The 12,530-nt window shown below is 42.4% G+C and overlaps 2 protein-coding genes across 4 annotated transcripts in view; both read right to left on the minus strand.

Annotated features, from left to right (window-relative positions):
- Positions 1–1,310: 1,310 nt before the first annotated feature.
- LOC120742486 (mitochondrial glycine transporter A-like) lies at positions 1,311–6,595 on the minus strand. Of its 2 annotated transcripts, none has more exons than XM_040045818.1 (8): positions 6,438–6,595; positions 4,924–5,032; positions 4,328–4,452; positions 4,044–4,128; positions 3,753–3,932; positions 2,760–2,928; positions 2,488–2,648; positions 1,311–2,369 (listed from the first exon to the last, which is right to left on the minus strand). In XM_040045818.1, the coding sequence occupies exons 2-8, from the start codon at positions 4,936–4,938 to the stop codon at positions 2,247–2,249; spliced, it is 858 nt and encodes a 285-aa protein (XP_039901752.1). In that variant the 5' UTR covers positions 4,939–5,032; positions 6,438–6,595; the 3' UTR covers positions 1,311–2,246. The 2 variants fall into 2 exon arrangements, with proteins under 2 accessions (XP_039901752.1, XP_039901751.1); XM_040045817.1 differs by having other exon boundaries at positions 4,924–5,118.
- Positions 6,596–7,475: 880 nt separating this feature from the next.
- Positions 7,476–12,530, minus strand: part of LOC120742448 (myosin-9-like) — a 29,485-nt gene continuing 24,430 nt past the window's right edge. For both annotated transcript variants that reach the window (XM_040045753.1, XM_040045752.1), the window contains 10 exons: positions 12,292–12,504; positions 11,984–12,196; positions 11,436–11,597; positions 11,217–11,345; positions 11,034–11,122; positions 10,811–10,934; positions 10,490–10,698; positions 10,197–10,305; positions 9,733–9,905; positions 7,476–9,109 (listed from right to left, as the gene is read on the minus strand). In XM_040045753.1, coding sequence (XP_039901687.1) covers positions 8,992–9,109; positions 9,733–9,905; positions 10,197–10,305; positions 10,490–10,698; positions 10,811–10,934; positions 11,034–11,122; positions 11,217–11,345; positions 11,436–11,597; positions 11,984–12,196; positions 12,292–12,504 — 1,539 coding nt within the window. In that variant the 3' untranslated portion in view covers positions 7,476–8,991. The remainder of the gene's footprint in view (positions 9,110–9,732; positions 9,906–10,196; positions 10,306–10,489; positions 10,699–10,810; positions 10,935–11,033; positions 11,123–11,216; positions 11,346–11,435; positions 11,598–11,983; positions 12,197–12,291; positions 12,505–12,530) is intronic.

The raw sequence follows: 12,530 nt of genomic DNA on the forward strand, positions 1-12,530 counted from the left end.
GACTCTGAAAACAGTGCCGTGTAACTTGAGAGCACCAAATAATACATAACTTTAACAAACAGCATAATTGGACATAATTGTGACATAAAGTCAAACACTATAAGTCGCCGACTCTCAGCTTGTACATGACTGAAGTATGCAACTTGTTAAAATGATTTTTAATGTGATGAAGTATTTCAAACATGATCGATCACCCCTAAATATGAGTGGAAAAGTCATAAATCAGGTCTGTTAAGTGTGTTCTGTATATCATTTATAGATGCTGATCTACAAAGCCAACAGTTTTCTAAATTCATTAATTCAGTTGTTTATTTCAGCCTAAATAGCCTTCTTACTTTAGACTGACAGTGCTACACTCTTTGTACCGTCCTATTTCATGTTGTGCCAACCCTCCCTGTGCACTGGTACAGCGCTTATCTCTAACAGCCCTCATGTTCTTGCAGTGCGTGACAATATTCTGAGCAACAGCTTTGTAATCATTTAAAAACACTCCTATTTTTTTTTATAGTTTTACACCTGAACTCTCACAGCTGATTATTCTTTTATACACCTCAGTTAATGAAAGGAACGAGTACACAGTCATGCATGTCAGGGGTGTGTTCTTGTGTTAATAGTACTCTTATTTTTGTCAAGCTGATCTGAGCACTAAATTAAGAAAAATATGTACACTCACCAGTCCTTTTATCAGACACTGCTTGTTAACACAAAAATATCTAATCAGCCAATCAAATAGCAGCAACAGGGTACAATTTGTCTGGGCTCACCAAAATGAGCAATAGAAGAGTCTGATTTGTCTGTTTCTTCTGCGCAGTCTGATGGTAGGGTCAGAATTTGGTATGAAAAGCATGAAAGCATGGATCCATTCTGTCTTGTGATATGAAGGCTATTTTCATGGCCCCTTAGTACCAACTGTGCATCATTTTAATGCCACAGCCTGTTGTTACTGACCATGTCTATCTCTTTATAACCACAGTGTACCAGTCTTCTGATAGCTGCTTCCCAAAGGGATAACACACACCATGCCACACACTTCAACTTTTCATGAACATGACAGCAAGTTCACTGCACTCAAATGGCTTCCAGTCACCTCATCATGGAGCAACATCTCTGAGGGAGGTTTTCTGCAACCTGTTGCAGAATTAATGCTGTTGTGAAGGCAAAAGGGTCCAGCCTGGTACTAGCTTAGGTGCACATAACAGAGTAATTAGTACTGAACTTGAGCTTAAAATTCAGGCAGTGACTTTTGGTCATTTTCTCCTAATAAAATTAACACAGAGATGAAATTTTCCAATAACTTTATTTTGTTTGACATGTTTAAAAAGTGAAAACTTCTGCATGAAAAACCACTTTTAACAAATATCAAAAAACTCCAAAGACATTTTAAGGCAGATGAATTTTTGGCAAATGCACGTGTCAAGTGGGCACACACTTAAATAAAGTATCAGAATATAAATAACACTGTTACACATGGAGACTCACAATCTTGTCTTTAAGAAGCTCTCTAGATTTTGAACATATGCTGAGGTTAAAGTGCATAAGTCTGGGCTTAATCTGGCTCATTGCCTGTAGTAGTCATGGGCTGAGTCATTGCACACAGCATGCAAACATCTGAGGCATTGGAAATCCCACTCAGAGCAGGGTTTTCCCTGCCATTCAAAGAGTTTTAGAACACTGTGGAGAGACACAGACATTGTTTCTGCATACAGTCCAAATCTTATTTGTAGCCCTACAACAGCCAGGCTAGTGTGTAGTGAACATTTCCCAGTTAATCTGCACTCAAAAGCATTTGATCTGCCAAGTTTAACCTGCAGATTGCGAAGACTCCTAAATATGTGGAAGTGAATTTACAACAAGAAGGAAGAAACCATTTGTCACAAAAAGCCCCCCAGGAGCACACGCAAAACTCTGAAGGGATTTCTCAAACATGGTCCAAATAGTTGGAGCAAAATCACCAAAGTTTGTGTAATTAGTAGTGCAGTAGAAAAATATCAGAGCATTTTTGTATCATCTTGAAAGTCTTTTTAAAGTTATATTGCACATTCTGACCTTCAGACACATCCAGTAAGACACTAAATGTACAGGAGACCTCCCACATGTCTCTTAGACTCTGAGTGAAATCGGTCACTGAAAGCTTCTGACACGCTAACGAGCACTGCAGTAGTTCCAGTTCCTTCCTGTGCGCTCATTCACTGCAACTCCATCTATATCTCTTCTTCCTTTTACAACCTTTTCAACATTGATCACTTTCAGGACTTCAGCCCGATGTGCGCCATCATTTGTTCATAAACGGTCCACGCCATAGCCGCCATCATGGTCCTCCTCAGAGACCGAGGAACGGCCCCTCTGAAGAAGCCCTGGAGTCCATATTCCTTAGAGAGTGAGAGCAAAGTGAGGCATGCAGCTGATTAAAACCAGCTTATTCAACACGATACATGGAACGCAATTTTAAAAACACAGCAGAGCAAGAAGGAAGATTGAGACAGCTACCATATAGATGTATCTGATGGCCTCTGCTGTCTTGAGTTGTGGATTCACTTGGACATGTGTTTTGACCACATCAGCAGGCTGAGTGATGAGGGAGGCCAACACGCCAGCCAGAACCCCGCAGCTGAAGTTAGCCACAGGAGCCGCAGGAGACGTGCTGATCTCTAAAAGGAAGATAGGCCAGCATGTGTATTTAAATGAACACCAAGAAGAACTCCAAATGCGAATATTTCTCGTTCTTAAGCTACTAAATGTCTCTCTGAGTCCATACTTACCTTTGGGGAGTGAGGCTTTGGTCTGGCTGTAGAACATGACGTAGATGCCGGAGAAAGGAACGTCTCTGAGGAGAGTGGCCATGAGGCCGGAGAACAGAGCCGCGGGACCTTCAGTTTGGCACACGCTGCGCAGAGCCCCTATCACACTCCCGTAACTGTACCTGCCACACTGAAACACAAAGACGTCTGGTTCAGTTCATGCATAAAACAGCACAATATGAACGCAACGCTAAAGTGAAAGCACGCTGCACAGGTCAAACAATAATATCAATGAAGTAAACATTTGTCTACATATATGTTTTCTTCACATACAAGCTGCACAGATGCATTTTTGTTTTAAAGAACTTCTTTCACTTCAGAAGAATAATCAATTGAAATTATACCAAATTCTATCTATTTTTTAAACACAGTATTATAGAAACATATTCTATTTATTTTAGGCTTTTCAAAAAATCTTATATTCATGAATTACTTCATGTAAGTACACGCAGAAGCTCTGGGGTTTAGCTCATGTGAAGAGAGGGTATCTGACACACCTTTTTCACCCTTCTTCCACATACAATGAAACGACTGAGCACCGCCTACTTCAGTCAGAGTCATTATCAGAGTTACACGTGACTGAGGTCTATAAAGAACAGGCTATAAAACACATACACCAAAAAGGCAACACTGGTGCTATGAATAAAGCAACTGAGAAATATGCAGCAGAAAATCTACACTGCTGTATCTATAGTTAGTACGCGCTGACTCAGCAGGAAATCCATAAATCACTTTAAGCATGGGAAACTAATCAGCGAATACACAGAGCCACGAGACAATTTTAAACCTAAACCGAATATAACCTGCTCCAGACAGATTATGTGTTCAGCACCAGGTTTCCATGGCAACCTAGAGAGCCACCAGGTGACATTGAAATCTCCGACTTGAAGTTCGACATACCTCACTAACCAATTAACCTCGCTTCGTAGTACACCCCCTCTGGACACTGCTTACTTCAAAACGTGTCTTGACGACAGTAACCGGCAGCATCACTACCCCCGCCACCGTCCGGGCTCCGCCCCCCAGCAGCACAGCCTCCGCGGCCCCTGGGCATCTGTCCTGTAAGAAGTGCTGCTTCAGAGAGTAGTAGGTGCTGAAGTAGATCCCAACTCCTGGGATGGTCCGGACGAAGGACTAAAGGAGCAGACGGAGGAGAGAGACTGTCAGATGCATGGTGGCTCACACAGCAGGAATTTGTGACTAAATCTGTACACGAGGTAGACTCGAGTATACAGAAGCTCTAACCGGTGAAACTCCTTTCCAGAGTCCCAGCAGCCTCTCTGTCCGCACCACACTGAGGAGCACCGACACCATCCCCACTCTGCCCGAACTGAAGAAACAATACAGGCATCAGATAAGATGACCGAAAGCCAAAAACAGTCAACGCTGCTGCTATGTGTGCGGCCTATAAAGGTCAATCAATGTCATGCTTTTTGAGTTCACCCAGTCAATAAATAAAAAAAAAACGGTTTTTTGATCTTATGAGACAGGAAAGCATGCGACACTGACAACTGTGCATGCACACTCACCCAGGCTGCACGCCGGTCTGCAGAGTCTGCAGACGGGTCTTGACCAGGTCGAGAGGCTGGAACAGCAGCGTGGAGCAGGTTCCACTGAGGGAGCCACACATGAAGGCTTTGATGGCCGGGTGCACCTGAGGGTTGTGGGGGAGGGGGGCAAATTTCATTTGCATTTCTAGTTAAAATCCTGACTGTCATGACTATGCCTACAGAGCATATTTCTGTCTCTTTAATGCACACTTACAACAACAAACTACTTAGATGTAATTGCCACTGACAGTGACTCTATTAAACCATGTTTATATTTTGTAAATAAATAATTTAATACCACTTCAATATTCCAACCGTCTTTTCCCCTATAACGCCCAGCCTCACAGTACCATTCACATGTGATGTAACAACAGAGTTTGCTACCTCAGCTTAATGACTCAGCAGCTCTTCTTCACCTTAACCGCCGTCAGACTCTTAGACCGTGGATTAGTTAATCAGTATTTCAAAAAGTTATCAGTCAGACAGGACGTCCTGACCTCAAGTTACCTAATAAGGATGTACGCACTGATAAGGATGGAGCTTCTGATGTAACAAAACGGAGATCTAATACTCACCACTAAAAGTTCCATGTTTCTTCTCGAGGGTCACTTCTCAAGACGTTTTTGCAATAAACTAAACCTTCTGGCTTCCTCCCCTCGTTGCCGTCCACTGAAATGTCTCCCCCTGATTAGAGGGAGAAAGAGGAGTTACTCACACTGGCCTTCCAGGAGCAGGGATGGAGAGATGGTGAGGGAGCGCAGCTCTGCTGTCTGAATGAGGGGACAGTGCGCACACAGAATAGATAAAGCTTGCCTGACCAACACCGTGTGTCCTATTTGCCCCCACCCGATACACAAGGCCACTCATTAACTGACCAAAGATCAGCGTGCTACAAATTAGGATAGACCCGGTGCATGAGACACTGCTGCGTGTCCTTCATGAGACTGTGAAGAGCGTGAGCGAGTACGTCAAAAGTAAAGACTGTTCGCACTTGTTTTGAGCACAGTGTCCAAAAACAGTTTCACAGTGTACATAAGAGACACAGCTAGCGCTGGAAAGCCCTGTGAGCTGGCATTCTGCACTTAAGTGTAAGCAAAGAAAACACTGGCTGTCCTTAGAAATAAAACCCTTACATCACTGTTTGCATTTTTTCAACATAAGATGTTGAGATGATGAAATACAGCACAGGGTGATAAAGAGAATGAAGCACCATCAGGTAGGAGGGAGAAGCGTGCATAAAATTAATAGGAAACAAACAACCATAGACTGTGCGGTGATCTCATTCTCAGGAATATTTCGGCACACACAATTACTTTAAATCTCCAATTTCTATGTGTTCCACATGTGTGTTAAGATTCATTTACTGCCTATCCAGGGCTTCCAAGCAGGCTGCTTTGATGATCAGAAAATAATAAGCACTTATTTAAGAAAATTAAAATACATCGCAAGCAGGCTCCAAATGTGCAATGTCCAAATTAAGTTAAGAGCCAGAGACATATAAAACAAGTTATAAAGAGAAATATAACACTGTTTGATATGCTAAATAACATTAAAAAAAAAAAAAAGAAAAAAAAAAAAAGAGAAGTAAAGAAGACCGAGGAGGGATCCTTGTGGAACATCTGTACTACTGGGCTTTCGGACTAAAATCTAAGGTCTGAAGATAATAAATAATGTAATTTCATCTACATGGAGCTAGCACACATCCTTTCCAGTCGAATTTATTGATTTTACTTGAATCACTTAAGTCATGCAAATCATGCAAAGTTGTGGATTTTATGCATAATAAAAACGCCAAAAACAAGATACTGTAACCCAACAATCTAATTACACCAACAGTTTTTATAATCGTGCCAAAGACCAGATGTGCTGATTTTTGTGTTTAAAATACATTTCGTCTTCCCACTATGGCTTTTATATTGAAAAGGGGGCCTACTTCAGGTGTCTCCTTCGACTTTCCGCAGGACTTCTGACAGATTAGCTGACAACACGTTTTCAAAAATATTTTTAAAAAAAGAGCGCGTTGATGAAAATCGTGTATTGTGTGTAATGTTGTGTATTGAGGCTCTGCTGAGCTCTCCCTCTAACGCACCTTTAACTATAGTCCACCAATTGTTTTTCTCTCCCCGCCGAAGTCCAAATAAATAACACCAACGAAGTTACGCTTGAGCGCAAATTCTAATTGACTACTCTAAGCAGGGCGAAGACAAACCTCACCACCACTCCCCACTAAAGAGCTGCAATGTACCACCAAACCTGACAGCCGCCTCTCTATCTCTCTGCGATAAGCCCAAACCGGCCGGTTCCTGTTCTCAGTCGCAGCGTGTCGAAACTACGCGGAAGCACCGCCCACCTGCGATACAGCCTTCTGATTGGTTAAACAGCTTCTGGCTGTGACGTGCGCAAGATAAGGGCGCCTCTCCGGGAAGCCAGGGTGAGTTAAACCCCCCCCCCCACTATTTTTTAAGTTAATTAGTAATTTAATTTAAATTTAACTTAAAAAAAATTACAATGTATTTATTTAAACGGAACGAAACATGTTTTGAGTTTTAAAATAAGCTTTTTATTGAAATGAAACTATACCAAATAAATTTAAAACAAAAATGAGTGAGGTAACTTCCCCCCTAAATTAGAACCAAGTCAATTGTAGGATAGATAGTATAATAAAAAAAAAGTGAAATACACAAAAGTACAACTAGCAGTCATTTAGCCAACAGCAGTACTTTTGTAGCATTTTCACAGTCAACTGTTTAGGACTCTAATTTACACATACCCCTTCTCTCCTTTTAAGTTACCGTCTATTAGTGTCTAAACTAGAAATAAAATAATATCTTTCATCCACGTTTACTCTTACTCAGTTAAACCGGTTCTGACCTGCTTTTGCTCCTCCTCACGAGGATGATGGAAAACCCTGGCTGCCGTCTGCTGGTGGGGACGCAACACTTTATAAATAACAAATGTGATCCACCACTGAGATGTCTGGTTCCGACCTTCAAACTTAACCCTTATTCTTTCAGTGTGAACTCTGATGTAAACAAAGGAGTAAGCATTAGAAACAAAAAAAACAAAAAAAAAAAAAAAAAAAAAAAAAAAAAAAAAAGAAGAAAGAAAAACTCAGACAGACAACACGTGGCAGTTTAGAAAGCATCTTTAATCGTAATAATTCCAACATTTCACAACATGATTTCCATTCCAGAGGTGCAGACAGAAAAACATGACAATAATCGAGATGCAGTTTATTTTTTTTCCTCCTTTCCCCCCCCTCTTTTGGATTTCCTTTAAGTGCGAAAGATGTGATTGTTTAAACTGTGAGCTGTAAGTCTTAAGTTACGACACATTCCTCTCACTTTCCAGCAGTGTGAGCCAAAAGCTACCTCGGGCACAGCTTGTTGGGGTTTCCTCCATCATTTAGACACAGACTGCTCGTTTATCTGATACATCTACTCAGAACCTGGCGTATATGACATCTTAAAGGCCAGTCAGACTTTAGCATACAAGTGATAAATTACAATCCGTATCACATGAATGTGCCTTTGGTTTGTGATAAAAATCAGCAACTTCTGTCAACAAGCTGTACCCTGAGAATACAGTGTGTGCTGTGAGTAAAGAGACTACCCCACCAACCCATTTAAACTTTACCCTGAACATTAGCAAATAAACAAAACACTGATGGGGATAAACAGAAAAAGAAATGACCCTGCCCAGGAGATTTCTGCTGCATTTAAGGCCTTTAGTGTGTGTTGGCTGTGTGCGCACACATACTAAATTGGGATGTGCACCGTGTATTCAAAACTTTCAAGCTTTTCGTGTCAATGAAACACTCAAATGCAGTGGTTTATGATAATATCTAGGCTAAAATGCCCCCCAACACAATCCAAATGCAGTGCTAAAAATCAGGAAATTTCAGCACAGTCGCAATCAAATACCTTCAATAGATTCACAAGTTGCCAATTTGTTGCTTGAAAGCCTTCAAATGTAATGTTTCCACATGAAATGTGTGTAACAAAATGATCAAGCCCAAAAAGCATAGTCACGAGTACTAACTGCAGCTAAATTGCTAGAATACATTTCAGCATATAAACCACCTTTATAGACCAAGGCAAGAGCATAACAAACACGAAGCACTTCCTTTCTTAACCGTTATAAAAATGTCTGCATACAAAAAAGAAAAAAGAAAACCCAAACTATTCTATAGATTGAGATATTACTTTGGTCCCCCTTCCAGTAATCTGTCTTCATTTATCTATACTTCTTTTTCTTCAGTTAGAAAAATAGATCCTAAAGGGACTATTACACGTGGAATGTTTCCTTATAAAAATATTTTCATTTTTCCAAGAGAATGAAAAATTAAGCAAGAGAGAAATTTGCCCCCCCAAAAAACAGAAGTGTGTGTTTGTCAGTATGGTGATTGTCCCAGTTTAATGGCGTCTGGTGTGTGTGTGTGTGTGTGTGTGCGCATTGAGAATGCATAGATCGTCACTGCGAGAGAGAAAGAGCGAGATCAGATGTTAATCTGCATCCCTGTGGCTAATCTGGACAACATTTGTATGTTTGCGTCTCCGTTTTGGGAGTTACAGTAATGTGTGCTCATGTGTGTTTTTGGGTCTATTTATGGTGTCATTTTTAAACGAGTCGAGAGGCGCAGTTCATTCAGGCTTGGGCTCGGGGGTTTCACTCTTCACCTCGCTCTCCTCCTCACTATCACCGCCGCCACCACTGCTGCGAGGAATGGTGCGGCGTGTGGTGAAGGGGAGGTCACCACGCCTGAAAGAGAGAGAAAGGAATTTATAAATGAGAAGAAAAAAAAAACCCAAAGAAGACATAAGTAATGTGTTTTTCGAACTAAAGTGCAATGTCTACAAAGAAATGTAAGAAAAAAAATTAAGAACAAATATATTAAGGCTTATTTTGCAAATGGTCCCTAATTGAGGTTCAAGTCAAAACACTATCATGCAAAGTAAAGCGAAATGTGGAGATTATAGTTGTTTCAAGACAAACTGCCACAACTGCTAAAAGGCCCTGTGTAGAGTTAGCAGATATCTCATCGTGTCTTGTGATATATCCTCATGTTTATTGCATGAGCGTGTAACCGTCAATATCCTGTCTACTATGTCAAATCCAAATGGCTGGCACAAGCAGAAGAGGGCAGCTGGGGGGAGGGCAGGTAGGCAGTTTGCCTGCTTCCTGCACTTTCAGCTGATCTGTGCAGGACTGCTACAGCTAGCTCAAGATTAGTATATATCTATATTCTTATTTAGCGTATTGTCTGTCTTGTTAATGTTGGTTTATAATGGAGCACTGTAAAAAAATAATAATTTCCCCCAGGGATCAATAAAGTATTCTGATAATAATGAAAGCCTCTGCTGTGTTACAGGTGCTTTTCTCACCTGAGCTTGCTCTTGAGGCTGTTGACTTCACGGTTCATGGCATCAGCAGACTCTGTGGCGTCCTCCAGCTCCCTCTGAAGTTTTCTTCGGTTGGCGTTGGCTCTCTGAGCCTCCTCCTCAGCCTCCTCCAGCTGACGCTTGAGCTGCTTCATGCGAGAGTTCAACTTGTCGACCTGAAGGAGAAGAGAAAATATAAATAAATAAATAAATAAAACAATTAAAAATTTTTTGCTTGAGCCCAGATAAAGTTAGAAGCACAAAAACGTCTCCCTTTGATGAAGGCTACAAAGCTAATGTCAAAATAGATCTGATTTCGATTTGGAGCATTACGTTATTTTCAATTCATTTAAATATTTGACTTGTTGCATAATGCACAGATATTCATAGTCATCATTGTAAATACTCAGAAAAGCCACAACAGGGAGACCGATGACCCTCTGAGTTTACTGTAAAGAAACTCTCACCTGGTCTTTGTACTGCTCCGTGTTGCGCCTCTCGTCGTCCACCTGCAGGATGACTTCTTTTAGTTTCTTCTCGCTGCGTCTCACAAGTTTGGTGGCAGTCTGCCTCTCCCTGAGCCACAAACATAACAGTCAGACAAAAGACACTTTTTTTCTAATATGGTCATCTCAGGCCCCACTAATCTGTGGATCTAAACTATTTACAAGAGATAGCCAATCAGAAGAAAGCTGGCTTAGCTGGAAGCAAGTCTGAAATAACAATTGTGTCCGTGTGGTTCCGCTTCAGTGGCTTTTACCTGGTTTCTATATCCAGCTGTTCCTCCAGCTGAGCAATTTTAGCCTCCAGGGCGGCCATGTTGGCCTTGTACTTTGACTTGACCGTTCCCTCGAGCTCCTGCAGCTTCAGTTTCAGCTCCTTGTTCTGACGGTCGAGCTGGGAACGAGCCCCCTCGACACGCTGAGAGGTGCTGCGCTCTGCAGTCAGCTCCACGTTCATCTGGTCAGTCTGAATGTAAAAATTAATCTGTTATTTCCATTCTACATATTAAATGTTTAAGCATCTTTAGTCATCTGAACTTCAAATCAGAGTCTAAAAATGTTTGCATGTGCATACAAACCTGAAGCATTGCCTTCTTCAGCCTGTCGTTGACCAGCTCAGTGTTGCACTGCTCCTCCTCCAGCTCTTCCTCCAGCTGAGCAATACGAGCCTCCAGTCGCCTCCTCTCCTCTGCAACCTGAGCGCTAAGAAGAGGAAGGAGGGAGAGCAGAGATTAAATATGGCACAAGTAGAGATACTGAACACTTCTGGTCTGCTCATTTTACTGATGACTGAAGTCTTACTTCTTGGCGGCCTGGTTATTGATCTCATCCTGCAGCTCGTCTCTCTCCTGCTGGGCCTGCCTCTTTACTCGCTCTGCAGCCGCCAGCTCCTGCATAGCAATAAACAAGAAAATGCAGTGAGTTAAAGTAGATCACAGAGCAGGGGCACAGAACACAGAGGTGAATGAATGAGTGTATGCCAACCTCCTGCATCTGGAGCATGTCAGCCTCCATGCCCTTTAGCTTCTTCTCAGTCTCCTTGCTCTGGGTGAGAATCTCATCTCTGGACAAGCGAGTGTCGTCCAGCTCCCGGATGAGATCTTTCATCTGGGCCTGAAGACAAAAACACGAGAAGAGTCAAAAAGCTGAAACCAAACCCCATGATTCCTATTCAAAGATCAGATATAAAAAGGCAACACTCACCTGAAGTTTCTTCAACTGTTTCAGGGCCTCGTCACGGTTCTTGTTCGCCATGTCGATGGCTGCCTCAAGCTCCTTCAGGTCCAGCTCCAGCTTCTTGCGTCCAGCCACGGCAGCAGAACGCTGCTTCCTTTCATCCTCCAGCTCCATCTCCATCTCCCTCACCTGAAAGGCACGTCGATTTGATCAAAGCCAAGAAAAACTACACGTTCCTCTCCACTGATAACTTTTAAGCCCAATTTCAACTCATTTCTGACTTTATGCTACCGGGTGCTCATTCTGGTTCTTCCTGAAGTTCAACCAGCTAGCATTGAGACCTAATCAGAACGTTTTTAAGGTTGTAAGTACTTTTTCCTCCCGGAACAACTAAAAAATGCATTTTGTTATGAATTAGCAACAGCCCCCTCCTATTTACCCCCTCCTATTCCCAAACTGCCAGATTGTTGGTCTAAAACGCACTCGCTTTAGTCATGAGAATCAGAACACGCCTGCTTTCAACAATGCTGTACCTATATGTAGCAGCTAAATGTTGGATGGATGAATATTTGTACCTGTTTAACCAGTGCCCTCTTCTTCTCCTCTCCCATCTCATCGCGTCCTGCCAGGTCTCTCTCATACTGGGCTTTCATGGCCTGCATGTTGACCTCCAGGCGCAGCTTGGCGTCCTCTGTGGCCTGCAGCTCGTCCTCCAGCTCCTCCAGCTGAGTCTTCATCTCCTCCAGCTGCTGCTCCATTGCACGTTTGGCCTTCTCCAACTCGTGGACCTGCATATAAGAACATTTATGATGAAAACCGAAGGATAGACAGCACTGGAGCAGAACATACCTCTACAGAGAAAAAGAAACGTTTCTTGACTTACGTTCTTGCCAACATCATCCTTGGAGGATACGAGGTCCTCCATTTCGGCCCGCAGCAGCTTGTTGTTGCGGTCCAGCTCTTCTTTCACCTCTCTCAGGGCTTCCAGCTCCCGGGTTAAAGCCAGTGTCCGGGTCTCCTTTTCTCTGGCTTCAGCTTCAGCTCTGTCACGCTCCTCTGCATAGCGACCAGAGATATTCTTCTCCTCTGCCAGCATCTACAGAAAAATCAGCATGCAGCAGT

Source organism: Simochromis diagramma, unplaced genomic scaffold, assembly GCF_900408965.1.
Source record: "Simochromis diagramma unplaced genomic scaffold, fSimDia1.1 OVJJ01000150.1, whole genome shotgun sequence".
Taxonomy (NCBI): Eukaryota; Metazoa; Chordata; class Actinopteri; order Cichliformes; family Cichlidae; genus Simochromis; species Simochromis diagramma.

Bases quoted from the DNA above. Each gene is read 5' to 3' on its own strand.
- LOC120742486 (XM_040045818.1), bottom strand. The intron at 2,929-3,752 runs GTAAGCAGTGTC...TTTGTGTTTCAG, and splicing joins TCGTCAAGACACGTTTTGAA to TGTGGCAGGTACAGTTACGG. The intron at 2,649-2,759 runs GTAAGTATGGAC...TCTTCCTTTTAG, and splicing joins CAAAGCCTCACTCCCCAAAG to AGATCAGCACGTCTCCTGCG.